Genomic DNA, 27,956 nt, shown 5'->3' on the forward strand with positions numbered 1-27,956 from the left:
TCTCTCTCACTGGTTTCTCACTTTATGGACTCATGACATTCCTTTAAGAGTTCTTTGGAGTGGCATTCCTAGATTTCTTTTTTTAAAAAAATGTTTCTTTTTGATTTATGGAGGTTGGCAGCAAGATGGAGAGGGTTAAAGTGCATCAGAAAAAATAATTGGGAGGAATATTGGGCTATAGGCAGAGTGTTCATCTCCCTCGGTTGGTGGTAGGTAATGGCTAGGTGTCATTCAAAGGCTTCTTTTGAAAAAGTCCTTCTTTTGTCCACCCTGGCAGGGACCAAACACTTCCCTGAAATAATCTTTCTTTTTGTGGCTCTAACCAGTTACTGTTTCATTTCAATAGCAAAAGCTTGAACTGGAAAGGCCAGGAACTGTAAGGAGAAAATACTGGTGACTCTGAAGAGAGTTAGCAAGGCTTTGCCCAAAGGGGAATGAGTTTCCTGCTGTCTTTCTCTGCTTTCCAGATAATCTTCACCACAGTTTCATCACTGGTTTCATTGTGCCTCCTGGAAGCACTTATTGTTTTGTTGGAAGTCATTTGGCCTACAGCAAAGGCTATTTGCATTTGTAGGTCCCTAAATGGTTTTTGGTTTGGGGCTTAAGAGAGACCCATGTCTATCATTTACACCTGTAGTTTTAGTTTGTAAAGGCCCTGATTTTGACAGAAGTTCTTTTCTTTGACTGATTTCCAGAGATTCAGATTTGAGAGTTAAGTTACTACAAGAGATAGATGAGCATCATGGTCTGGTACACTTATAAAAGCATCTGTTTTAATTACTAAAATTTATTTAGTTTTAAAAATTAATTTTACATTAAAATTTTAAACACTAAATTGTTATTTTTTTAAATTTCTAAAAAGGTCTACTCAATCTAAGTAATATTACAGTTTGTCCACTTGGTGGCATCCAAATATTGAGGAGGAATCATTTGCTTTAAAATTTGGTAATTTACCTGTTAGCGATAGGAGAATGGTTCTGGGTTTTGGACAATTATGTATAACTATTTTAAATGATAATCATGAAAACTTTGTAGAAATGTAAAATTGTGATATAAAAATGTCTAAATACAAACTTACATATAGTCTATACTTATAGTTACATAGAGTATTATGAATACAGACAAAAATTTTGTTGTTGTTGTTTTTTAAACATCTTTATTGGAGTATAATTGCTTTACAATGGTGTGTTAGTTTCTGCTTTATAACAAAGTGAATCAGTTATACATATACATATGTCCCCATATCTCTTCCCTCTTGTGTCTCCCTCCCGGCCACCTTCCCTATCCCACCCCTCTAGGTGGTCACAAAGCACTGAGCTGATCTCCCTGTGCTATGCGGCTGCTTCCCACTAGCTATCTATTTTACGTTTGGTAGTGTATATATGTCCATGCCACTCTCTCACTTTGTCCCAGCCTTACCCTTCCCCCTCCCCGTGTCCTCAAGTCCATTCTCTAGTAGGTCTGTGACAGATAAAAATTTAAAGAAAATACACAAAAATGAAAATAAGTTGTTTTCCCCCCAGAATTTCTTAAATGATTTTTGCTTTTGTTTTGATTTTTCCAGCTTGAGGTATAATTTACACACAATAAAATTCACCCATTTTAAATGAAGAGGTCGATGAATTTCTGTAATCATTTGCAGTTGTATAACCACTGCCACAATCAAGATATAGTTCTATCACCCTAAATAGTATTGTCATGCCTCTTTCAGTAGATTCTCTCCCCTGCCCTTGGCCGCAGACAACCACTGGCCTGTTTTCTGTTACTATAGTTTTGTTTTCTAGAATTTCATATAGCATGTAGTCTTTTGTGTCTGGCTTCTCTCACTTAGCATGTTTTTGAGGTTCATGATGTTCTTTCATGTATTAATTTTTTATTCTTTTTTTGTTACTGAATAATAATCCATAGTATGGATATACCACAATATGTTTATTCATTTATCAGTTGATGAACATTTAGGTTGTTTTCACTATGGGTGTACACAAGTCTTTGCAGACATTATATTTCCCTTTCTCCTGAGTAAATACCTAAGAGTAGTATTGCTGGATCATATAGTAAGTATATGCTTAATTCTTAAATGCTTTTTAAACTTGGTGATTAATATAAAACCATTCATGATTTGAAAGACACTAATTTTTTCCAAGCAAATTAGCAAAGATAGAAAAAATAATATGCTCAGATTGAATTTAAATAAGCACTTATTAAACAGCTTGTAGTATATCCTGCCTGTCTAGACGGCAATTGGGCAATCATGTATTGAAGCTTGTTCTTATGTTTTGACTTATTATTTCTATTCTCAGACGTTTATCACAGAGAAATAATCACAGAAGTACACAAAGATTTGTATACAGTGATACTCACTGAAGCTTTATTTATCATTATTAAATGTTGGAAACAACTCAAATATCTAATTCTAAGGGATTAATTGCATAAAAGATGATAGATCTCAGTGAAGCAACCCCATTCAGCCATTAAAACTTCCATTTTTAAAGGAAATTGAAGAGCTTGGAAAAATGCTTACATGTAATATTAAGTAGAAAAAACAACCAGATAGGAAGTTGCACAAATGTGTGTGTGTTCATATGCATATTTACATACAGAAAAAAAACAAGGAGATATAACAGATTTTTAACAGTGGTTGTATCTGGATGGTAGGTAGAGAAGACCTTTGTTTTTTTTTTTTTTTTTTAATGTTTATCTTTTCCTATTATCTGAGTCATTAAATTTACCCAAAGGAAAAAGGGATGCCTGGCCAGTGTGGAAGGGGTACAGTCTAGTAGAGAAATAGGTTTAGGATTGGATGTCAGGAGGCCTGGATTATAATTTTAACCCATAGCTATATGGACCCTAACAAATCAGCTTTGGGGGCTTTATTTTCTTCATCAATGAAAGGAAATGTTTCAACAAAGTAAGCTGATTTCAAACTGTATTCTGAGACCCTATGGGCTCCAGTTTTTTTTTGTCTTGCTACAACCTGGGCAGCTCTACTGTGTCCCTTTTGAGGTTTAGGGTTTAGAATCCCAAGGAAAACTCTGGAACTTTTACTTAAAAAAAAAAAATGAGTTCCACTGTTTAGAATCCTATGATTTCTTGGTGCTGCCCTGTAATAGATAAACGCTAGAGATACAAGGTAGAGAAATCGGGCAGATCAATGAAGGACTAGCTCAGAGAATCTTATCTACATTTACACTTATTATCTTACAAAATGTGTAGCTTAGCTAGGCTTACATATTTTGCATTTCATTTTCATTTGAGGTCTTGTGCTTTTCCTTTCTTTTTTTCCTTTGTTTGCTTTTAAATATAGCTGTTAGACTGTGGTTATTTGGCAGACAAAATTGATGGATTGATTTGAAGGACAGGCTTCACAAAAATCTATTATAAAAATGTATATTTATGTTTTATAATAGATATTTTTTATAAATATATGATATAAATAGTACAGATATTTATTATAAATATATGATATAAATAGTACTGATGTTTATTATAAATATGAATGTATAAATATAAAATATTTTTTATTAAAATATATTGATGTAGGGCTTCCCTGGTGGCGCAGTAGTTGAGAGTCCGCCTGCCGATGCAGGGGACACGGGTTCGTGCCCCGGTCCGGGAAGATCCCACATGCCGTGGAGTGGCTAGGCCCGTGAGCCATGGCCGCTGAGCCTGCGCGTCCGGAGCCTGTGCTCTGCAATGGGAGAGGCCACAACAGTGAGAGGCCCGCGTACCGCAAAAAAAAAAAAAAAAAAAAAAATATATATATATATATAGATGTTAAATATATGTGCATTTACAAATCTATAGCTAGTGAAGCTAGTGCAATTGTCTTGATCTAGAGGAACGGTTCTCAAACGTTACTGTGCATCAGAATCACTTAGAGGGTCTGTTAAAACATAGATTATAGGACCCCACTCATTACTTTCTGAATTAGTACATCTGGGATGGGGCCCAATTTGCATTTCTAACAAGTTCCTAGGCGATGTTGATGCTGTGTTCTGGGGACCACACTTTGAGAACCACCGATGTACAGAGAACAAGAGTGAGAATGGAGATAACTTTTCCTAGCTTTGACTTTTTACATGCAAACACTACTTGCTGTCTTAAAGATATTAGTAAATCAGTTCTGCATGGTTAAAAAACAAACATGTATGGTTGCACACCTTGTGATTATACTAAACACTCCTGAATTAACAAACTTTAAAATGGTGACTTTTACTGATGTGATTTATATCTCAGTTTTAAAAGTACCTGTAAAATTTTTGAATTCTCTTTTTCCATTTGTAAAAATATTTCATTAATTCAGCCTATTCTCACTCCGCATCACTTCCCCCACCCCCACTGCTGAAATGTTGACTTAAAAAATAACAAAAGGAAAAGATTAAGAACACTTATTTAGTTTCCACATCCAACAAAGAAGTTGAGAAGGAAGGAAATTTCCAATGGTCAATGTTGCAATCAGCAGTTTTGGAGCCAGTTATGGGTGGGAGGGGATTGTAGGAGGTTAACATATATATCTAAAAATGTGATTTGGGAAGTAGCTGCAAATTTCTCTACAAACTTAACACGCATCCTGGAGAGTTGACTGTGGAAGTTAATTAGCTTCATGTATCTTAATGCTTTTGTTACATGAAGCCTCTTAGACTACTGCAGTGCAATGGATTTAGCAGAGCAATTCAAAATCACTTGGCCAAACCAAATTGCTTTGGCTAAACTGGGGAGGGGAGGGTCCTGTAAAATGCTATTTATTTGCATTTGGCCAGCAGCCTGCTTGTTCCCAAACTGAGTAAGAACTCCTTGTTCCCACGTGCATGATTCTGGCATAAGCTGAAAATGTGTACTGTTAGTCAAAGATGGGCACAGGGGACATCCAAGTGGGAGCCTCAACTCAGGAACCCAGTGCTCTGTTTTTGTCCCTGTAATGAACTCTGGTCCTGTTACTATGACTGCACTGGGCTGTGTTAGCCATTTTTAGCGATTCTTATTCTGCCCAAAGACCTTGATCTGTTTAGATTTTGTGGCTTAAAAAAAAATCTTAGTGGTTACATCTGTCTTTCTCTTCATTTTATCTTTTGCGCTTTGTAATTTATTTTTACTGTCTGGGAACATTTATATAAACATGTTTCACAAAAGCAGAGTGACACTGCCATACCTAGGAAGCCTGAGCACACGTCTAAACTGGGCTTCTTTTTTATGTACCCCACTTCTTTAGGGACCCCCCCTCAAGCCTGGAAAAATGCAGTTGTTATGTTTGTCCTTTGCAGCCCTTCTATGAGAGAGACAGCTTACTGTTTATGAGAGTTAGAGAAAAGAGAGTCCATTATGTCTTAGGAAACCATTTCTGTAAACTGCACATTATGTCTCTCTTTATCCTAGGCAGAGAAAATCTCTTCCTGTTAGTTTACTAGAAAGGAAAGAGGGAAAATAATCACCTCCTTTTCTTCCTTTGGGCATGTGAGTCCTTTATTTTTTTAATTAAAACTTCTGCCTTAGAAAACTTCAAAGAATTAAGAAAAAAATGTGAATGGGTCAGGGAAAGAATTCAATTATAAGCATATTTGAATCATTAATTAGTTCTTCACTTTCCCATGTTCCTGGCAGCTAATGCTGGTGCTGACCTGCTCACACTTGCCTCTCTTATTATGTAGTTACAGCTGAGTGACTTTAAAACTACCAAGACTCTAAAACTACCAGCTGTATAAGAAATACACTTTGAAAACACCATACCTGTGGACCCAAAGTGGAAATTCTGAATATATTTTGTAGTAATAAAGTGAAGTTTTAAGATAATAGCATCCTTCAGTTACAGCCACAGAACAAAAGGAATAGGAAATTGACAGGAAAAAACCTTCTAATGTTTGTGCCCTGATCCAGCACTCTCCAGTGGATGTGCTTAGTTTGGCCCTAGGCTGGTCGGAACAAGTGCTCTGGGGGGCTCCCAAAATGTGCATCTGTAGTCTCAGAGGTTCTGAGTATCCCCAGAATACTAGGAATATGCCAATTGGCTAAAATTACTGCACACTATTCAGTTTTTTTCTTCTTCATTTTTTTTTAAAGATTTTTTTTGATATGGACCATTTTTTTTAAAAGTCTTTATTGAATTTGTTACAATATTGCTTCGTTTTATGTTTTGGTTTTTTGGCCTCAAGGCATGTGGGATCTTCGCTCCCCAACCAGGGATTGAATCCACACCCCCTGCATTGGAAGGCGAAGTCTTAACCACTGGACCACTTTCTTCCTTTTTTTCTTTCTCATCTCTTTTCAATCTCTGGCCCAGGTTAGAGTTGCCAGGAGCTGCATCTGTCCTTGATACAGTGGCTGACATATGCTCTGCTCTTGGACCTCCCAGAGGCTATACCTCAAAATCAACTATTGAATTAAAAAAAAATACTCATGCCCAGGCCCCACCCTTAAAGATTCTTTTTTTTTTTTTTTTTTTTTTGCGTTATGTGGGCCTCTCACTGTCGTGGCCTCTCTCGTTGTGGAGCACAGGCTCCGGACATGCTGGCTCAGTGGCCATGGCTTATGGGCCTAGCCGCTCTGCGGCATGTGGGATCTTCCTGGACCAGGGCACAAACCCGTGTCCCCTGCATCGGCAGGTGGACTCTCAACCACTGCGCCACCAGGGAAGCCCCCTTAAAGATTCTTAACTGAGTTCACAGTGGGGCATGGGCATCCAAACTTTTTAAACTCCTCAAATAACCCTGATGTGTGCTATGATGTTGAGAATCAGCTCCTGTCATGGTGGGGCTGGTGGTAGTGTCACAAGGACAGAGATCCAGCTCTAAGATATCCCAAACCCAGCTATGCTCTGTCCCAGGAAAGTCTGCAACAGCCACCTGTTGTCAGATGCCACAACACTGACAGCTCTGCCTCCTTTCCTCTTCCACTTGTCTTCTACCCACTGTCCTCTCCCCACTGTCTGTTCTTGTCTCTCTTTTGAGCCACCAGGGAATTAAATCAGCTGTAGGCCCTGGAAAGGTCTTCATCCTTCTGCACTGAGCTTGCCTTCCCATAAAGGATTGGGTAACTCATTGGTTAACTGAGCAAGTAATTGGTAGCCTGTTGGGTAGAGTTCATGTTTTTCCAACAATAACAGGGACCACATGCTGCTACTCATCATCTTGCCTCCTTTCCTGAATCTTATTCTTATATGGGAAAGCATTAATTTAAAAATCCATTCTTTTGGGCTTCCCTGGTGGCGCAGTGGTTGAGAGTCCGCCTGCCGGTGCAGGGGACACGGGTTCGTGCTCCAGTCTGGGAAGATCCCACATGCCGCGGAGCGGCTGGGCCAGTGAGCCATGGCCGCTGAGCCTGCGCGTCCGGAGCCTGTGCTCGGCAACGGGAGAGGCCACAACAGTGAGAGGCGTGCGTACCGCAAAAAAAAAAAAAAAAAAAAAAAAAAAAATCCATTCTTTTCAATTCTACATAGTAATCAAGCATTAAGGAAATGTTCTTGCCAACTAGGTTAAAAAAAAAAAAAAAAAGGTTGAGATTATACAATGCCTCACAGATACAGTTCTTCCTTGTGCACATGATTATATCCAAACCTTACTCTCCCTTGGACACATAGTAACATACTAATGCCAGACTGGCTCACATTCATCTGTCTTTCTATAGTGAAACTGCTTTGTAAGCTCTGGTAGGTTTCTGGTCTAATTAACTAAGGTGTACATTTTTGATATATTGCTTTATTTTTTAAGAGATAGTAGCACTTTTTAGGAAACAGTTTCTGGAATACTATTTTAGAAAACTATTTTAGAAAAAATAAATTTATTACACATTTATACTTTTATGTAAACTTTAAAATAATTCTTTTGAGTTATTTAAAAAAATAGGACCACAAGGATTCTGATTAGAAATTCATATATAATATATGGAAAATATTTATTTTATGCTATTAAATATTTATATTCAGGGACATGGGGTCATTCTTTATTAAGGTATTATTTTATGTTCTTCAATAAAATGTTATATAGGCCTTCATAAAGGTCTTGTACCTTTCTTAACAAATTCATTGCTAGATATTTTTTAACAGCCTTGATGAGGCATAATTTGCCTTTGAGTTAGAGTTGCGCAACCATCCCCATAAATCAGTTTTAGGACTTCTCCACTATCCCCAAAAGTTCCCTCTGCCCTTTTGCAGCTTACCCCCACTCCCACCCCCAGCCCCAGGCAACAGCTGATCTTTCTGTCTCTATAGATTTGCCTCTTCTGGACATTTAAAATAAATTACATCACATCAATATGTAATCTTTTGCGTCTGGCTTCTTTCAGCTTGCATAATGTTTTTAAGGTTCATTTGTGTTGTAGCATGTGTCATTAGTTTGATCCTTTTTTTCTTTTTTCCTGGCTGTGTTGGGTCTTCGTTGAGGTGAGTGCAGGCTGCTCTTCATTGTGGTGTGTGGGCTTCTCATTGCGGCGGCTTCTCTTGTTGCAGAGCACGGGCTCTAGGCACCCGGGCTTCAGTAGCTGTGGCATGCAGGATCTAGAGCACAGGCTCAGTAGTTATGACACATGGGCTTAGTTGCTCCACAGCATGTGGTATCTTCCTGGATGAGGGCTCGAACCTGTGTCCCCTGCATCAGCAGGTGGATTCTTAACCACTGTGCCACCAGGGAAGTCCCTTTTAAAATAATTAATTAATTAATTAATTAATTTATTTATTTAGTTTTGGCTGCATTGGGTCTTCATTGCTGTGCGCAGTCTTTCGCTAGTTGCAGTGAGCGGGGACTACTCTTTGTTGCGGTGCTTGGGCTTCTCGCTGCAGTGGTTTCTCTTGTCGCAGAGCACGGGCTCTAGGCATGCCAGCTTCAGAAGTTGTGCCACGCAGGCTTCAGTAGTTGTGGCATGTGGGCTCAGTAGTTGTGGCTCTTGGGCTCTAGAGCGCAGGGTCATTAGTTGTGGTGCATGGGCTTAGTTGCTCCGCAGCATGTGGGATCTTCCTGGACCAGGGCTGGAACCTGTGTCCCCTGCATTGGCAGGTGGATTCTTAACCACTGCGCCACCAGGGAAGTCCAGTTTGATCCTTTTTATTGCTGCATAGTATTTCATTGTTTGGCTATACTACATTTTCTTTATCCATTCATCAGTCAGATATTCACATTGTTTTTGGTTTTGAGCTACTATAAATAATGCTGCAGTGAGTATTCACATACAAGTTTTACACGTTTTCATTTCTCTTGGGTAGATTCCTAGGAGTGAAATTGCTGGGTCGAACAGTAAGTTTATGTTTATCTTTTTAAGAAACTGCCAAACTGTTTTCAAAGTGAATGTACTGTTTTACATTCTCACAAGCAACGCACGAGGGTTCCAGGTACTCCACATCACCGCCAACATTCTGTGTCATGTCTTTTTGATGATAGTCCTTCTAGTGGGTCTGTGTTGGTTATCTATAGTTGCATAACAAATTATCCCCAAATTTATTTGCTTAAAATCAAACTATTCCTATCTTACAGTTTCTGTGGAATCTGGGTGTGGTTAGCTAGGCCCTCTGGTTTAGGGTTTCACAAAAGACTACATTCAAGGTATTGCAGGGGGGACTGTATCTACCTGGAGACTTGACTGGGGAGCGATCTGCTTCCAAGCTCACTCAAGTGGCTATTAGTGGAATTCAGTTCCTCTTGGTCTGTTGAACTGAAGGCCTCGGTTCCTCACTGGCTGTTGGCTGAAAGCCTCCTTCAGTTCTTTGCCTCATGGGCTTCACTGGAGGGCAGCTCACCCATGGTAGCTTGTTTCCCTCAGAGCGAGCAAGTGAGAGAGCAAGAATCTTTTTGTCATTTAATCTCAGAAACGACATCCCATTACTTAGAGGCTGCCTACCACATTCATTGTGGTTTTAATCTGCATTTCCCTAATGACTAATGATGCTGAATGTTTTTTCACTGCTTATTAGCTGTTTGTATATGCTCTTTGGTGAAATATCCACTCAAGTTTTTACCCGTTTTAAAATTGAGTTGTTTGCCTTCTTATTATTGAGTCATAAGAGGTCTTTATATACTCTGGATACAAATACTTAATTAGATATTCTGTATGCAAATTGTATTCATTTTCTACTTCTTGATAACAAATTACCACCAGCTCAGCAGTTTTAACAACACAAATGTATTACTTAGTGATCTATAGGTCAGAAGTCTGGTAGGGGTCTCACTGGACTAAACCCAGGTGTCAGCAGCTGCACTCCTTTCTGAAGGCTCTAAGGGAGAATCTGTTTACTGCTCACTCGGGTTGTTGGCAGAATTCATACTTGTGTTGTAGGACCAAGGTCTCCATGTTTTTGCTGGTTGTAAACTGATGGCCATTCCTAGCTTCTAGAGGTCACTGCAGTCCTTTGCTCTTGGCCCCCTTCCACCATGTTCAAAGCCAGGTTGTCATCCATGGAGCCAGTCCTTCCTGTGTTGCATCTCTCTGACTCTTCCTCTCTCACTCCAGCTGGGAAAGGCTCTCCTCTTTTAAGCATTCATGTAATTAGATTGGGCCCACCTGGATAATACACGGTAATCTTCACATTTCAAGGTCTTTAACCTTAATCACATCTGTAGAGTCTCTTTGCCATGTAAGGTAATATATTCATAGGTTCTGGGGATTAGGAAGTAGACATTTGGGCAGGGTGTTATTTTGCCTACCACACAAATATTTTCTCCCAGTCTATGGTTTATCATTTCATTTCATTTCATTTGCTTAATGGTGTTCTCTGAAGTACAAAAGTCTTTAATTTTGATGAAGTCCAACTTATTGATTTTTTTCTTTCATGGATTGTGCTAAGAATACTTTGCCTAACCAAAGGTCATAAAGATTTTTCTTTTTTTTAAAGAAAATTTTATAGTTTTAGCTCTTCAATTTAGATTTATGATCCATTTTGAATTAATTTTTATATGTGGTGCTAGGTAAGGATCTAAGTTTGTTTTTTTCATGTGGATATCCAGTTGTCTGCAGCATCTCCTTTCTCTCATTAAATTGTTTTGGCACCTGTGTTGAAAATCAATTGGCAGTGATTATAAGGATTTATGTTTGAACTTTCAATTCTCTTCATTGATTTGTATCTCTATCCTTGTGCCGATATTACACTGTCTCCTTTTCTAGATATTTTAAAGTTTTTGTTACTGTTAAGAATGGAGTTAAAATTATTTTGAACCTAAAATATCATTAACTCAGAATGATTTTCCTTAAGCTCACTGGCAGATTGATATAATTAATCTATCATAATATTATCTTGGCCTTGAAGTAAAAAGAAAGTGTAATTTTATGCCTCAATTAGGTAACTGGAAATTGCTTTGAATCTATTAAATTCTGTCTAATGGGACTAAGTTGCAAAGATGTCGGAGATTTTGGTATTAGTGTTACATTAAATATTTTGATGAATAGTATTTAATTTCATATTTTGAATTTGAACAAGTTATTACTATTGCTATATACACATATTCCCTTGGTATATGTAACATTTCCAAATTTTCTTTCTTATTTCTTTCAGATCAATCTCTAGAATCCCGTAGAATCTACAACAAGCCGATCCAGAGCTTGTCCAACATGGACACCATTTTCAGTGAAGCCCTTCGGAAGATGCGGAAGCAGCACCCTGGGTGCCTTTCTCAGGAGACTTCCATCCGTGCAGTCCAGGCCGCTGTCCAGTATCCCTATGAGGTGGGCATCAAGAAGGAAAAGGAGCTGTATGTGTACCTTCAGAGATCAGGGCAGGCTAGAGCCCTGCAATATTGTTTCTTGGCGGAGAGGACCACAAATAAGTGGTCCACTCCCTCTGGAGCATCCTGGAAAACAGCACTGGCACGGCCCATCTCTTCTGTTGGCATTCTCGGTAAGGACATGGGTAATGTCACTCCCCAAATCTGCACACGTAAAGTATTACCATTTGCTTAGGGCCACCAGGTGCCAGGCTGTTTGCCAAACATATCACTTGTTTTAGCTAAGTTAATTTTCACTCCAGCCCATGAACTATCTTTACTTTATATGTGAGGCCTAGAAACACTAACCTTCTCAACAGTGAGCTAATGAAACCCAAGTCGTCTAATGTAGGTCTGTCTGATTCCAGACTCTGGGCATTTTTTAACTCATTTCTACCTCTTCCATGTCTCTCATTCCTGGATTTCCCAACAATGATTATTAATATGTTGCACATTTCAAAGTGTGTGCTGTCACTCCTATAGCTAGGGATTTGGAATGAAGGCTATATCTTTCTGGTCCTTGCATCCATTCGCTTCTCCTGGTTCAAAACCACTATCCTCAAATTCATCTGAACTCTGAAATAGTGGCTTCCCTACTTCTTCCCCTAGAAAATTTCTCAAACAAAATGTCTTCTTTCCTCAGAAGCTAGCTCTCTGATTGCCTTCTTCAGGCCACTTTCCTAAACTTCACTTTCTCTTAGTCTTGGCCCAAGAATGGTCTTGGGTAGATTCCAAACCTCCTGAAATAGTAAGTGAAATGTTATATGTATTAGCTTATATACAGTCTTCTGGGGGAGGAGGTCCAAAGTTTACTAAAAGCATCAACTTTCTTAACCCTCACCCAGCTCTCTAACACCAACCCAGCTTGGAGGGGAAGAGCCCTCTCTACATCTTCTTAGTCTGTGGTGGTTTCAGTCAAGTTTGGGAATAAAATAGTGTGTCTTTAACGCAAACACATTGTGCTCCTCTAGCACTGACTCTGTTCACTTGTGACTTTTTAAGGAGATGCATAAATAGTGTGACAAAGAACTATGAGTATCCCTTTTTTATACTCTTTCAGCAACACCAATATTTGTTCCCAGTTATGTACTTACCCCTTTCTTCTTCCTTGTATTCCTTCAAGCCAAGAATAATTAATGCAAAATAATAGTAAAAGTTTTAAGTTTATCAGAATTTTGTTTGTCAACCATCATTTGAGAATTTCCCTGTTTCCTTATTGTGAACTTTTTAAAAATACTTCAGGTTTGTGTCTAGCATGGAATGTTTAAAAGTTTAAGGTTGTTTTTTTTTAAGTATACCCCACATTGTTCTGAAAAATATTTGAAAAAGCATTTAAACTGTATAGAAGACAACGTGGATAAAAATAAAGTGAGAGAGTTTGTCATTTCCCCCTTCTTCATGTTTATCCACATCCTGCTCTGCACTTCTTCTTTGTGACACAGCCTCCCGCCGCACCCTGTGTCCTCTGGAACACGCCCACAGCCTCATCTGGTTTACTAATGGCTCCCCCTCTGTCTCCTGCCTGAAACCTGGCTTACCCTGGGCACCTGCTTCTCCTGCAGCCCTGTCAAGAGAATGCTGTTGCTTCTCCCACACTCCATGGACCTCACTGTCACTTCCCAGTTCCCCTTTCAGACCATTACCCCTTTCAGGACACTCTCCTCTGTGGTCCTGCCATCCAGTCGTATCACTTTATCCCTCCTCATTACTGTCAGTGCTCCCCTGCTTTGCCCTCATTTTAGTACCTGGCTCACAGTTATCCTCTGTGGCCCAAATCCTGCTGCCATCTGGTTGTCTTCATCCTCTGTGTGAATAATTCAGCCCTGAATAACCCAGACCTGTTGCTTCTGGGTTCCTTCACCTCCTCAGATCCAGCGACGCTCACCTCACTTCACTTCTGTGACCCAGAAGTGGCTTATGGCTTCACCGTAGGTCTTGTCTTTACCCTGAACATTTCTCCACCTCTGAAATGTGAAATCTCACTTTTTCACCACAACCTTGTATTTTCCCACATCCCTTTCTCGGTTATTCTAACTAGTACATGTGTTACTTGATCAGCTCCCCCTATCTTTACTTTCTTCTCTATTCAGTTTTCAGTTCCAGTCATCACTTCAATTACTCTCTTACCAATGTCCTCAAATGCCACGACTCATCCTTTCATTATGCCCCCTGGCAAAACCCCAGCCCTGATGAGCCCAACTTTGCACTTCCATAAGCCTATGTTCTCAGATCAGGTCGGCACAAACTGCAAGTTCACATTCTCCCACCTCACCTGGACTCTCAGGGCTGTCAGAAGGGGAGAAGACTGCAGTTGACCAAACACTGCAGAACCAGTAGTCAAAGCATCCCTTATCCTTTATTTACTTCTCTGAGTAGAAGAGGTTCTTGACTAGATTTAATTCCATGGCAGTTAAAGGCAGTGATTTGGTACAGGAGTAGGACTCCTGGTCCCTGTCTGTGTGTGTTTAATGAGGAAAAATTAAGAAACTAAATTCAATGTAAATGCAATATATACCTATGAAAACATAATTACCAACAGTGAAAAGTTTGGTCTTTCAGCCCTTTGTTCTTGAGAACTTTGAGACCACAAGGTTGTGAAAATAGAAGTTAGTAGCTAAGAACTTTTTGAAAGAAATAGATATTGTTTTCATGTATATTTTGTTTCAGTGATTAAATGAAAAGTATCAGTTTATAGAATTGAAGAAGATCTAAAGTTATAGCTAAGACACTTCTAAAAAGCACTAGTCTGGCCCACTTTGTGGTTTGGATTATGAGCTGTTTGGAGCGCCAGCGGTCCTTCAGCAGACCTGCTCTGAGAGGTGAGCGCCGAGGAGCTCTGCTCCATCTTCACCAGGTGGCCTTCCTTCCCCGCTGTGTTCAGTTCTGAGATATCACCTGCATGACATTATACTTTACAAAGCACTTTCACATAAACTTCTCATTAGTCCTTATTGTCCCTGTGAGTTTATAATCTCTACATGGTAGGAATTTTCAGCTTGGAACCGAAAGCTAGGAGGCCAGGGTTTTGAACCCCCAACTCTACCTCCTATTTACCCAGGCCAAAGTTTAGGATACAAGCTGCTACAATAGTGAGAGTTATCCAGCCCTCTTGTTACTGAGTGAAATGCAGATGCTTAGTAAATTTGGAAACCTAAATGTTTTAAATAATTTAATATATATATTATATTAAATAATTTAATACAATTTAAAAATTAAATATATTCCAGAGAAACTAAATCAGTGATTTCTTATTATTGATAACATTCTTTATTCAAAACCAATTGCCACAGGGGATTAAGAGGCACAAATTACTATGTATAAAATAAATAAGCTACAAGGATATATTGTACAGCACAGGGAATATAGCCAATATTTTATAACTTTAAATCCAGTATAATCTATAAAAATTTTGAATCACTATGTTGTACACCTAAAACTAAAGAATATTGTAAATCAACTAAACTTCAATTGAAAAAAAAAACAATCCCAAAGCTAGTCATTGTAAAGTGTAGAAGAGTTATATATACATGTCTTTCACAAAACATCCACAGTGGGTTGGTTAGGTAACAGGTAACCTGCTGCTGTAACAAATAACAATCTCAGTGGCTTAGCACAATAAAGATCATTTTCCTCCTCACTCCACAGTAATTCTAGAACCAGGTTCTTTCCAAGTAGAGGCTCTGCCATCCTCCTGGATAATAAGGGTCAGCAAATTTTTTCTGTAAAGTTCCAGATAGTAAATGTTTTAGACTTTTGGGCCCATATGGTCTCTGTTGCAACTACTCAACTCTGCTATTGAGGACAAAAACAGCCATAGAGCAATTTCGTGGACGACGGGTGTGCGAGAGCATCTGCGGGTGCCAGGCGGGAGGGGACCGGGAAGACCCAGCTGAGGGTGCGTGGATTTGAGCCTTCGCGTTTCTAACCCGAGATCTTGAAATGCATCGTGATTCCTGTCAGTTGGACTGTAAAGTTTATGTAGGTAATCTCGGAAACAATGGTAACAAGGCTGAATTGGAACAAGCTTTTGGCTATTGTGGACCACTCTGAAGTGTGTGGGTTGCTAGAAACCCTCCCGGCTTCGCTTTTGTTGAATTTGAAGATCCCGAGATGCAGCCGATGCTGTCCAAGAGCTAGATGAGAGAACACTATGTGGCCGCCGAGTAAGAGTAGAACTGTCGAATGGGGAAAAGAGAAGTTGAAATCGTGGGCCGCCTCGTTCTTGGGGTCGTCGCCCTCGAGATGATTATCGGAGGAGGAGTCCTCCACCTCACCACACATCTCCAAGACGGAGAAGCTTCTCCCGCAGCCGGAGGAGGTCCCTTTCTAGATATAGGAGAAGAGAGAGATCACTGTCCCAGGAGAGAAATCACAAGCCGTCCTGATCTTTCTCTGGGTCTCCTAGCCGATCCAGGTCAAATGAAAGGAAATAGAAGACCAGTTTGCAAGAGGAGTGGTGCACAGGAAATAACTTCATTTGACAGGAGTATGTACAGAAAATTCAAGTTTTGTTTGAGACTTCGTAAGTTTGGTGCATTTTTAAAATGTTTTAGCTGTTCACATTTGTTTGTCTCTTGGAACAGTGACACATAAAGATGTAATTCTCTATGGTTTGAAATGGATTATATGAGGCATGTAATATCAAGAATTGTTACTTTACAATGTTCCCTTATGCAAAATTGAATTTGCTTTGAATTTTTAGTCTTGCATAGACTGATAATAAACCTCTAACTCCTGTCCAGCTAAAGTGTGATGTTTAATATTATGGAAACAAAACTGGCAAAAATTGAAAAGACTTTCTGTAGCTGGGCTATGCAGCTGTAGTTAAGCAAGCAGTCTTTAAAAGCTGCTGTGAACACAAGCCAGCAGGTAAAAATAAAAGCTGCACCCTTAAACTAGATTAGAGGTTTAAAAATTCCACTAGTCTTCACCCTGGACAAGAGGTTGTCCGGTGGGTTTAGAATCTAAGAAGTTTCAAGAAAGTTAGTTTACCTTTGCTTTAGGTCATAAGTTCCTTCTGTGATTGCTGTATATGAATACATAGCTCTTTGTAATATTATTTGGAAATTTGAGACTATTCAATATACCAATGTCCTGTTAGTTTAAGGGTACATTGTAGAGCTGAACTTTGAGTTACTGTGCAAGATTTTTTTTCATGCTGTCATTTGTAATATGTTTTGTGAGAATCTTTGGGATTAAAGTTTTGGTTACAAATTGTTGTTTAACCTGAAAGCCTGTTTTTCCTTGCAAAACTAAAATCTGAGCTTGGTACCAATCAAGTCCAGGTATAACATTCCTATTGGAAGCCATACTTACATTTTCTTGTAAAGTGCTTTTGAAAATAAAATATTAACATAATTGAACCCACTAACATGGTTGAACCCACTATTACCATAGTTCTGGTCCCATAGAAGGCAGTTTGTTACACAAATCTTATTTTGTAAGAAACACAATTTGAGACTTTTGAAGTGAAGGGAATTTTTGGTTGTCTACTTAAGTGGTGATACATTTTTAGGAGTAGAAGCCAGTTCAAAGTCCACGATATTCAGTGATCAGCATTTTAAAGTATAGCCACCTGATACATTATAATCCAAAGTTGCTGGTAAAAAAACAAACCAAAAAAACCCAAAAAACTTTAGCACAAAGTAGAACTTTAAACATTCCACAAAGCTTTAAAAATTGCTTCCATTTTATATAATTTGAGGTGTTGCATGGAAATTCTAAATTGATCCATCATGTTGTGAAATTCACTATCTGGTTTAAATGTAACAATGCAGAATTGAATATGGAGGCATGCATAACCTTCTTCTTAGAAATCTAGAGGAGTTGTAATTTCAAATTTTTGTGCAATTAGATTAAATCATAATGCAACAGTCTTTTGGCTTAGTTTCCTTAAATGTACTATTTAAAGATAGTTTTGGATTATGCTGTACTGACTTTCTTTAATATAAAAGATGTCATTGTATTAATCGATAAGGATGTTTTATAAGATACAGATCCTAAACAAATTATTTCCGGTTGTCCTTCTTCACCTTTCATGCACATATCAAGGGAGGAGAGTCCTGGGTGTCACAGGGGGAGATCTGGTGTCAGTGGAGTTCAGTATGAGCCTTGTTACAGAAGACACTTTTAAGACGGCCTATTGATTTACTGGGAGCTCGGGCTTTGGGCCTTTTGTCTTTCAGCATTTCATAGCTTCTTACAACCTTTGTTAGGATCAAGCAAGGCAAGATAGCTAAGAATTCATGGAAGTAATATGGTACATCAATATTACACTGCTCTTATAAATCTACATGGGCATTTTTGGCAGTATACAACTTGCAGAGTCTTAAATTGGAAAGGTTTCTGTAAAAAGGATAGTGGATTGTAGCTATAATGTGGCTAATACAGACCTGATATAAAATTAACCTCCAGGATTTAACCTTAGGGTCCAAATTTGCAATCACTTTAACCAGAAAACGTAGCACAATTTTATGGCTTGTTAAAAATATGGAAGATAGAAATCGTTAAAACCTTACATTCTACATTTAAATTGTGGCTATTAAAAAGTTTAGTTACTTTGATTTCTGAAATTAACAAGTCCCGTTGGCCAGTTTTGTCTTGCATTCTCAGTTGAGTATGATACTGAAAGCAGTCACAGAGACTTTGACTTGTGGTTTAATGATTACAGGTGTTCACTAGAGGTCACTTAATAATACTTGGTGATAATTTAAGGAACATATGTAAGGATTATAGTTGGTTTTTATGCTTTCAAGAATAGTTAATATTCTATGGTTCTCTGTTCATTGTGGGTTACTTCTGACCTCCATGTCTTAAGCAGAAAGGTAAATACAAAGATAAATTAGCCAGAGAAATTTTAATTTTATGAGATGTAGATACATTTTACCTACTGTTTCTATGCTTTTTTACAGTTCCTTAAAAGGTCATGTGATCAGTAGATGGCATCACCACCTTTTTAGATTCACCCATGTCTGAATGGAAAGTCCTGGTCGCTTTTTACTGTAGAGTTATGGTTTATATTCTTACAGTGTTTCTTTTTCAGGAATGGTGTTTTCCAGGCCTACTGACTCATTTTTCCATCCCTGATTATATAAGAACCACTGGTTTACTACTTTGTATTAGTGTGCTTTTATTTTCAGAATCCCCAACATGATTTAGTTGTCGGACCTGGTTGGTGGTAATATCTTCTGGTTGTATATTTCTGTACTAGACTGTTGCCTTCTGGTTTTCCTTTTTTTTTTTTTTTGAGAACATGAAAGATTTTTATAATTAAAGTAGCTGAAGAAAAAACACGGCCATAGACAATACAAAAACAAATCAGTGTGATTGATTCCAGTAAAACTTTATTTATGGACACTAAAATTTGAATTTGATATAATTTTCCTGTGTCACAAAATATTCTTATTCTTTCATTTTCAGCTATTTAAAATGTAAAAATATTCTTAGCTCACCAGCAGTACACAAGCAGGCAGTGGGCTGGATGCAACCTGCAGGCCAGCATCTGCTCTAGGGTCTCCTCCAAAGCCTCAGAGTTGTTCTCTGCATCCTCTATACCCAGGTGGTAATGAAGGATTTTGTGGGTGATTTTAGGGGCCAGTCGTGATCCCACACCACCCTCTTCCCCATTCCCTTGACCAGAATTAGTTACAGGCCCTACCAGGATACCAGAGGTCTAGAAAGTACAGGCTTCTATGTGCCCAGGAAGAAAATGAAATGGTGTGGGAAAGAAATAGCAACCTCTTTGCCATCGAATAATTTTTCTACATTTTCCATCCTTCTTGCCTTTTTTTTTTAAAATAATTAGTTTATTTATTTATTTATTTTTGGCTGTGTTGGGTCTTCGTTTCTGTGTGAGGGCTTTCTCTAGTTGCAGCGAGCGGGGGCCACTCTTCATCGCGGTGCGCGGGCCTCTCACTGTCGCGGCCTCTCTTGTTGCGGAGCACAAGCTCCAGACGTGCAGGCTCAGTACTTGTGGCTCACAGGCCTAGTTGCTCTGCGGCATGTGGGATCTTCCCAGACCAGGGCTCAAACCCGTGTCCCCTGCATTGGCAGGCAGATTCTCAACCACTGCCCCACCAGGGAAGCCCCCTTCTTGCCTTTTTAAAAAATATTTCTCACTTTTCTTTTCCCTTCCCCAGCTGGGTGGTTCAACTTCTCCAATTTCACTGTTTTAGTTTGATCTTTCTTTAAATATTTCTTCAAATATCTTTATCTTGAAGTTTTTCTTGACTCATCCAACCAAAAATAATCTCTTTCCTTTGAATCACCAAAGAAATTTGAACTTCTCTCATCACTTACTTTACCTTTAAGGGTGGATATTTATGAACTTTTTCCTTTCCCACCACTAGATTATAAGTTCCTTGAGGGTTGGTACTACTCATATTTTTAATAACAGTTTTATTGAGGTGAAACATATGTCATAAAATTCACCCATTTAAAGAGTACAATTCAACATAAAATGCTGCAGCTGCTGAAAAAAAGTATGGCAATCCCTCCAAAAATTAAAAATAGAATTACCATATGATTCAGCAATTCCACTTCTGGGTATATCAAAAAGAATTGAAGGCAGGGACTCAAACGGGTATTTGTATAATCATGTCCATAGCAGAATTATTCACAATAGTGGACTAATGGTGGAAGAAACCCAAATGTCCATTAACAGATGAATGAATAAACAAAATGTGGTACATATATATATTCAAAGGGCTATTATTCAGTCCTAAAAGGTGGGAAATTCTGATACACGCTACAACATGAATAAACCTGGAGGCTATTCTACTAAGAGAAATGAGCTAGTCACAAAAGGACAAATACTATTTGATTCCACTTATATGAGGCACCTAGAGTAGTCTTTGTTGAAAAAGACTAGAGTAGTCAAAATTATAAAGATAGAAAGTAGAATGATGGTTGCCAGGGGCTGGGGAGAGGGCAAAATGGGGAGTTATTGTTTAATGAGTACAGAGTTTCAGGTTTGTTTTTTTTTTTTTTTTTTGTGGTACGCGGGCCTCTCACTGTTGTGGCCTCTCCCGTTGCGGAGCACAGGCTCCGGATGCGCAGGCTCAGCGGCCACGGCTCACGGGCCCAGCCGCTCCGCGGCATGTGGGATCTTCCTGGACTGGGGCACGAACCCGTGTTCCCCACATCGGCAGGCGGACTCTCAACCACTGCGCCACCAGGGAAGCCCAGAGTTTCAGTTTTGCAAGATGAAAAGCGTTCTGGAGATGAGATGGGTGGTGGTGCTGGTTGCACAACTCTGTGAATGTACTTAATGCCCCTGAACTGTACACTTAGAAATGGTTATGATGTTAAGTTTTATGTTATATGTATTTTACTGCAATTACAACATTTTTAAAAGACATAGTAACAATGTCACCAAAAAGAGAGTACACTTAAGTGGTTTTTAGATATTCATAAAGTTGTGTAGCCATTGCCACAAAAAATTTTAGAACATTTCCATCACTTTAAAAAGAAACCCTGTACCCATTTGCAGTTATTCCTCATTGCCCATCCTCCCAGCTCCTGGCAACTACTAATCTACTTTCTGTCTCTGTGGATGTTCCTATTCTGGACATGTCATATAAATGGAATCATATAACAAGTAAACTTTTGCATCCAACTTTAACTTAGCATAATGTTTTTTAAGGCTCATCCATGTTATAGGATGTACCATTTAGTTTTACGGCTGAGTAATATTCCACTGGAGAGACATACCACCTTTTGTTTATCCATGTTGATGACATTTGGCTTGTTTCTTCTTTTTGGCTATTTTGAATAATGCTGCTATGAACATCTATGTACAAGTTTTGTGTGGATGTATGTCTTCATTTCTCTTGGGTTATGTATATACCTACCTACCTAGGAATGGAATTGCTGGATCGTATGGTAACTGCACGTTTAACATTTTGAGGAACTTCCAGCTTGTTTTCTACTGCAACAGCACCATTTTACAATTTGCCAGCAGTGAATCAGGGTATCACATCCTCACCAGAATTGTTATTGTCTGTCTTTTTAAATTATAGCTATCCTAGTGGGTATGAAGTGGTAGCTCATTGTGGTTTTGTTCTGCATTTCCATAGTGACTAATGATGTTAGGCATCTCTTCATATGCTTATTGGCCATTTGTATATCTTCTCTGGAGAAATGTTTAATTGATCCTTTGCCTAATTTTATTTTATTTTTTAAAAATTTTTATTGGAGGGCTTCCCTGGTGGCGCAGTGGTTGAGAGTCCGCCTGCCAGTGCGGGGAACACGGGTTTGTGCCCCGGCCCGGGAAGATCCCACATGCCGCGGAGCGGCTGGGCCCGTGAGCCATGGCCGCTGAACCTGAGAGTCCGGAGCCTGTGCTCTGCAAGGGGTGAGGCCACAGCAGTGAGAGGCCCGCGTACCGCAAAAAAAAAAAAAAAAAAAATTTTATTGGAGTATAGTTGATTTACAATGTTGTGTTAGTTTCAGGTGTACAGCAAAGTGAGTGTTATACATATACATATATCCACTCTTTTTTAGATTCTTTTCCCATATAGACCATTATAGAGTATTGAGTAGAGCTCCCTGTGCTATACAGTAGGTCCTTATTAGTTATCTCTTTTATATATAGTAGTGTGTTTATATCAATCCTAATCTTTCCATTTATCCCTCCCCCCACTTACCCCCTGGTAACCATGTTTGTTTTTTATATCTGTAACTCTATTTCTGTTTTGTAGATAAGTTCATTTGTACCCTTTTTTTAGATTCCACATGTAAGCGATATCATATGATATTTGTCTTTCTCTGTCTGACTTACTTCACTCAGTATGAGAATATCTAGGTCCATTGATGTTGCTGCAGATTCCTTTGCCTAATTTTAAATTGAGCTGTCTTTTTATTGTCGAGTTTGAGTTCTTTATATATTCTGATACAAGTACCTTATCAGATATATGATTTGCAAATATTTTCTCCTATTCTATGGGGGTTTTTTCACTTTCTTTATTGTGTCCTTCAAAGCACAGAAGTTTTTAATTTTGATAGTGTCCAATTTATCTATTTTTTTCTTTTATTGCTTATGCTCTTGGTGTCATTTCTAAGAAACTGTTCCCTAATCCAAGGTCATGAAGATTTACTCATAAGAGTTTTACAGTTTTAGCTCTTACTTTGGCCTTTGATCCACTTTGAGTGATCCACTTTGATCTACTTTTGTATATGGTGTGAGGTAGAAGTTCAACAAAATTCTTTCACATGTGGATATCAGCTGTCCCAGCACCTTTGTTGAAAAAGACTATTCTTTCCCCCCATATTGGCACCCTTGTCAAAAATTGATTTTCCATAAATGTATGAGTTTATTTCAGGACTCTCAATTCTATCTCATTGATCTATATGTCTATCCTTATTCCAGTATCACACTGTCTTGAATAGTGTAGATTTGTCAAAAGTTTTGAAATTGGAAAGAGTTTGTTCTTTTTTTTTCTATATTGTTTTGGTTGTTCTGGATTTCTTGTATTTCTATATGACTTGTAGGATCAGCTTGTTAATTTCTGCCAAAAAAACAGTTGGATTTTTCATAGTGATTGCACTGGATCTGCAGATTGATTTGGGTAATATTGCCATCTTAACAATATTAAGTCTTCTGATCCACGACCATGGGATGTCTTTCCATTTATTTAGGTTTTATTTAATTTCTTTCAACAATGTTCTTTTGTTATTAGTGTACAAGTCTTACAATTCTTCCTTAAATTTATTCTGAAGTATTCTTTTTAATGCTATTATAAGTGGAATTGTTTTCTTAATTTCATATTCAGATTATTCATTGCTAGTATATATAAATAAAACTGATTTTTGTATATTGATCTTGTATCCTGCAACCTTGCTGAACTTGTTTATTATTTCTAATAGCATGTGTGTGTTTGTGTGTGAATCCTACTTACTGTTATACCTTCTGAATCACTTAATACAGTGCCTAGCCTTAACTAGTATTCAATCCATTTGTAGTCCTTGAATTTGTATCTTTGAATGCCACGTTTCCACAGAAGCCTTCCATTCACTGAGTAATTTCTCAGTTGCCAATACCATTGAATCATTCTTTTTCTCCTTCACTCTTATCTACAGGCTTGGGAACAATGGGCCGAGGCATTGCCATATCTTTTGCAATGGCCAAAATCCCTGTGATTGCTGTAGAATCAGACAAGAAGCAGCTAGAGACTGCAAACAAGATAATAACCTCCATCTTAGAAAAGGAAGTGTCCAAAATGCAGCAGAGTGGCCACTCTTGGTCAGGACCAAAACCCAGGTTAACTACATCTATAAAAGAGCTTAGTGGTGTAGATTTAGTTATTGAAGCAGTATTTGAGGAAAGGAACCTGAAGAAACAGGTCTTTGCTGAACTGTCAGCCGTGTGCAAGCCAGAAGCATTTCTGTGCACCAACACTTCAGCCCTGGACATTGATGAGATTGCTTCTTCCAGTGATCGTCCTCACTTGGTCATTGGCACCCACTTCTTCTCACCAGCTCACGTCATGAAGTTGTTAGAGGTTATTCCCAGCCGATACTCTTCCCCCACTACCATTGCCACTATTATGAATTTATCAAAAAAGATTAACAAAATTGGAGTAGTGGTAGGCAACTGTTTTGGATTTGTTGGGAATCGAATGTTGAAGCCTTATTATAATCAGACATATTTCTTATTGGAAGAAGGCAGTAAACCAGAGGAGATAGATCAGGTGCTGGAAGAGTTTGGTTTCAAAATGGGACCTTTTAGAGTGTCTGATCTTGCTGGATTGGATGTAGGTTGGAAATCCCGAAAAGGGCAAGGTCTTACTGGACCTACATTGCCTCCAGGAACTCCCTCCCGAAAGCGAGGCAGCTGGAGATATTGCCCAATTCCTGATATGCTCTGTGAATCAGGACGATTTGGCCAGAAGACAGGTGAGGGTTGGTACCTTTATGATAAGCCGTTGGGTAGGATTCACAAACCTAATCCCTGGCTTTCCAAATTTCTGACACAGTACAGAGAAACCTATAACATTGAACCACGTATCATTAGCCGGGATGAGATCCTCGAGCGCTGCTTATATTCACTCATCAATGAAGCATTCCGCATCTTGGGAGAAGGGATGGCGGCTACCCCAGAGCACATTGATGTGGTCTATTTACACGGGTATGGATGGCCAAGGCACAGGGGTGGGCCCATGTTCTATGCTTCCACAGTTGGGTTGCCCACAGTGGTAGAGAAGTTGCAGAAATATCACAGGCAGAATCCTGATATTCCCCAACTGGAGCCTTGTGACTATCTGAAAAAACTGGCTTCCCAGGGAAACCCTCCTCTGAAAGAGTGGCAAAGCTTGGCAGGACCCCCCAGCAGTAAATTGTGATTCAGCCTTTCAGGTTTTGCCTCACATGCTGGCATCAGGTAGTGCTCACTGAATTTCAGTGAAACTAAATCCAAAGATCCAAAGTAAGATTGCTCTGAAATGCAAAGCAAAAGAAGTAATTGGCCAGCTAAAACTCTTCTTTGGGTCTTTGTCTGATGAAGATTCTAATGGGTCAGATCTTTAGGAATGTGCTTCCTATGCCTGGGAATCTGTCCCTATCAGATAAATTATTTCAATCTCAGTGAATAAACTTATGTTAACACCATGATCACTAAGGAAAGAGCCTCAGGAATAAGTTGAGGTTCCCAAGTTCTTTGATCATTGGAGAAATATGTCATTAATTATTCACTGATACGTGTATAAATTCATTTGAGCCCTTTCAACCTCACACACGTAGCACTGATAGGAAATCTTATGGACCCTTCATTCAACAGACACTCACCATGCACCCCTGAGCATCTTGCACAGCACTTGACAGACCTAGAGTCCAGAGGGGCATTAATCCAGCAAGGAAGCCTATGATACATTTCACTTCAGTCTCAGAGGTGGAGTGAAGATGGTTGGCAGGGTAGAGTCAGCAGTGAGGGTCTCTATGAGTGAGCTTGGAAAGCTGCCAAGGGAGAGGCAGAGGCAGTAGTCAGAGGCAGAGTATCAATGGCAGAACAGTGTTGAAGTTTAGGCAAAACACAATTGAGAGTTGGTGAGGAAACCACATACTTCAGACCAGAATAGGGAGGTCAGGATAGCTTGGCAAGTCATGCTCAATATAACACTTCTGTCCAAGGCCCATGTGCACAGTTGTCCTTGCTGCTTGCAAGAGGCTCAGTAACATTTTATGATAATTTCCTCAAGACCACTGGATGTCCACAACCTGGTCTTTATTTACTCTTCTAGTCAGACAGAAGTAATGGAAAGTAGTTAAGTTGTTGACTTAGTGTAAGAAGAGATCTCAGGGATCTAACCTCGTCTAATTCTGTGATAAAGTCATGATGCATTTCCCGGTCATGATATGCCTTTGTGATGTTGGGTATGAAATCTTAGCAAGTCTAAAATTATTGTAAAACAAATTTTGTTTAATTTTGTTATAAGAACTCTTTTTACTTTTTGCCTTGTATGGTTAAATGTTGAGGGGCTAGTCAACACAAAAACTTGTACACAAATGTTTATAGCAGAATTATTCATAATAGCCCCACATTGGAAACAACCCAAATGTCCATCAACTGATGAATGGATAAATAAAATGTAGAATAGCCGTACAATAGGATATTATTTAGTCATAAAAAGAAATGAAGTGCTAATACATGCTACAACATGATGAACCTTGAAAATATTATGCTAAGTGAAAAAATAGGCAAATCTATTGAGATAGAAAGCAGATTACAGCTTGCCTAAGGCTGGAATGATTGGGGGTGGGGAATAGGGAGTGGTTGTTAATGGGTACAAGGTTTCTTTCTGGGTTGATGAAAATGTTCTGAAATTATTGTGGTGATGGTTGCATAACTCTGTAAATCTGCTAAAAACCATTGACTTGTATACCTTAAATGTGTGAACTGTATGGTATGTGAATTATATCTTAATACAGTTAATAAATAAGTAAACAAACAAACAAATGGGCTTAGGTTATTGTCCTTCAGGATGATGTAAATGAACTGGGTTTTTTTTACAATATTTTCACCAGTGAACCCAAACAAAATTACCAAAAGTTCTGATAGAGAAATCTTGAAGGAATATAGCATAAGTTTTCCATTGTACAAAACAAACCAAAAAAACTTCTAGAGTGTGCTTTGAGTTGTAGTTCAATTTAGAATAATTTTTGAGATGTGTATTGCTGGATTTTATATAAATTGGTCCTTGAAATTAAAGACATCAATAGAAAAAAATTCCTGAAAATAGTAACTCTGTCTCCAAAGTGTCTTAGTTTCAAATTAATGTAAACTTATTTCAAATTCGTACACACATCAACTTTTTCTTCTTTAGACCTTGAGTAGATTTCAATTTTGAGTTCTCTTTTTTTTTGAGTTCTTAAAACTTATTTTCATCCTACATTCTCCTTTAGATTGGGGTTTTGAAACTAGAGTGTCTATGAATAGATTTTGAGTCAATAATCCCTGAAACTTTGTGCTAACATTTGTGTATATGTATCTGAGTGCATTGCTTAGAAAACGTGCCATATCTTACATTGTATTCTCTGACATGTCTATGACCCAATAAATGTTAAGGACCAATACTTTATATATTGATATAAAATGGGAAGAAGAAGCATGAGTTCAATTATCCTTATTTTGTGTCAAAGGAGGCAAGACTGATTCAAACTGTTGGGTCCCATAAACAGCAGTGGCTAATATGAAGAAACCTTTCCAGGATATCCCATCCCGTTATTGAAAATGCACTTGCTTAAAGACTTATTTTGTTTTTGTTAATAATTTTAAAACTATCTTTTTTTAAAAAAACACATTCTAAATGACATGTTAAAAATATGTTCTAATGGTAATTGACTCTGACAAGAGCTACATATTAGAGGCACCCTTGAAGCTTTGACATAATACTCCAGCTTTAAAGATGAGACTAATTATGTTCCTTAAATCAGGAAAGCCACCGTGCAGCTGTGGTTGCTATCTACTTATTCATTTCCAGCAGGAACAGGTGTGCTCGCAAGAAAGAAAGTGAGGGATCCTAAACTCCCCTGATTAATGATGTGACAGAAATGTGCACGCAAATCATATTCCACAGCACTGTAGAAACCTGAAATTTCTAGGGTCTTACACTTGTCTTTAGAATAGACACCTAGAAATTCAGAAATGTTGCAGATTCACTAGATTAGCTGAACCCTCTTGGTAGCCATTGATGAAATTAATATAAATCAAGTTCTCTGGACTATGTTTAGAAACAGCTTTCTTCAAGAACAGAATAGTTTTTGACTCTTCTTGGGACTGTCAATGCC

The 27,956-nt window shown here is 38.6% G+C and overlaps 1 protein-coding gene and 1 pseudogene across 1 annotated transcript in view; both read left to right on the top strand.

The window, feature by feature from the left end:
• Positions 1 to 27,539, top strand: part of EHHADH (enoyl-CoA hydratase and 3-hydroxyacyl CoA dehydrogenase) — a 61,625-nt gene extending 34,086 nt beyond the window's left edge. The window contains exons 7-8 of the mRNA XM_030861568.3: positions 11,468 to 11,809; positions 23,754 to 27,539. Of these exons, the coding sequence (XP_030717428.1) occupies positions 11,468 to 11,809; positions 23,754 to 25,015 (1,604 nt within the window). The 3' untranslated portion in view covers positions 25,016 to 27,539. The remainder of the gene's footprint in view (positions 1 to 11,467; positions 11,810 to 23,753) is intronic.
• LOC132597252 (serine/arginine-rich splicing factor 3 pseudogene) lies at positions 11,868 to 18,857 on the top strand (annotated as a pseudogene).
• Positions 27,540 to 27,956: the final 417 nt, after the last annotated feature.

This window comes from Globicephala melas, chromosome 4, assembly GCF_963455315.2.
Source record: "Globicephala melas chromosome 4, mGloMel1.2, whole genome shotgun sequence".
Classification (NCBI taxonomy): domain Eukaryota; kingdom Metazoa; phylum Chordata; class Mammalia; order Artiodactyla; family Delphinidae; genus Globicephala; species Globicephala melas.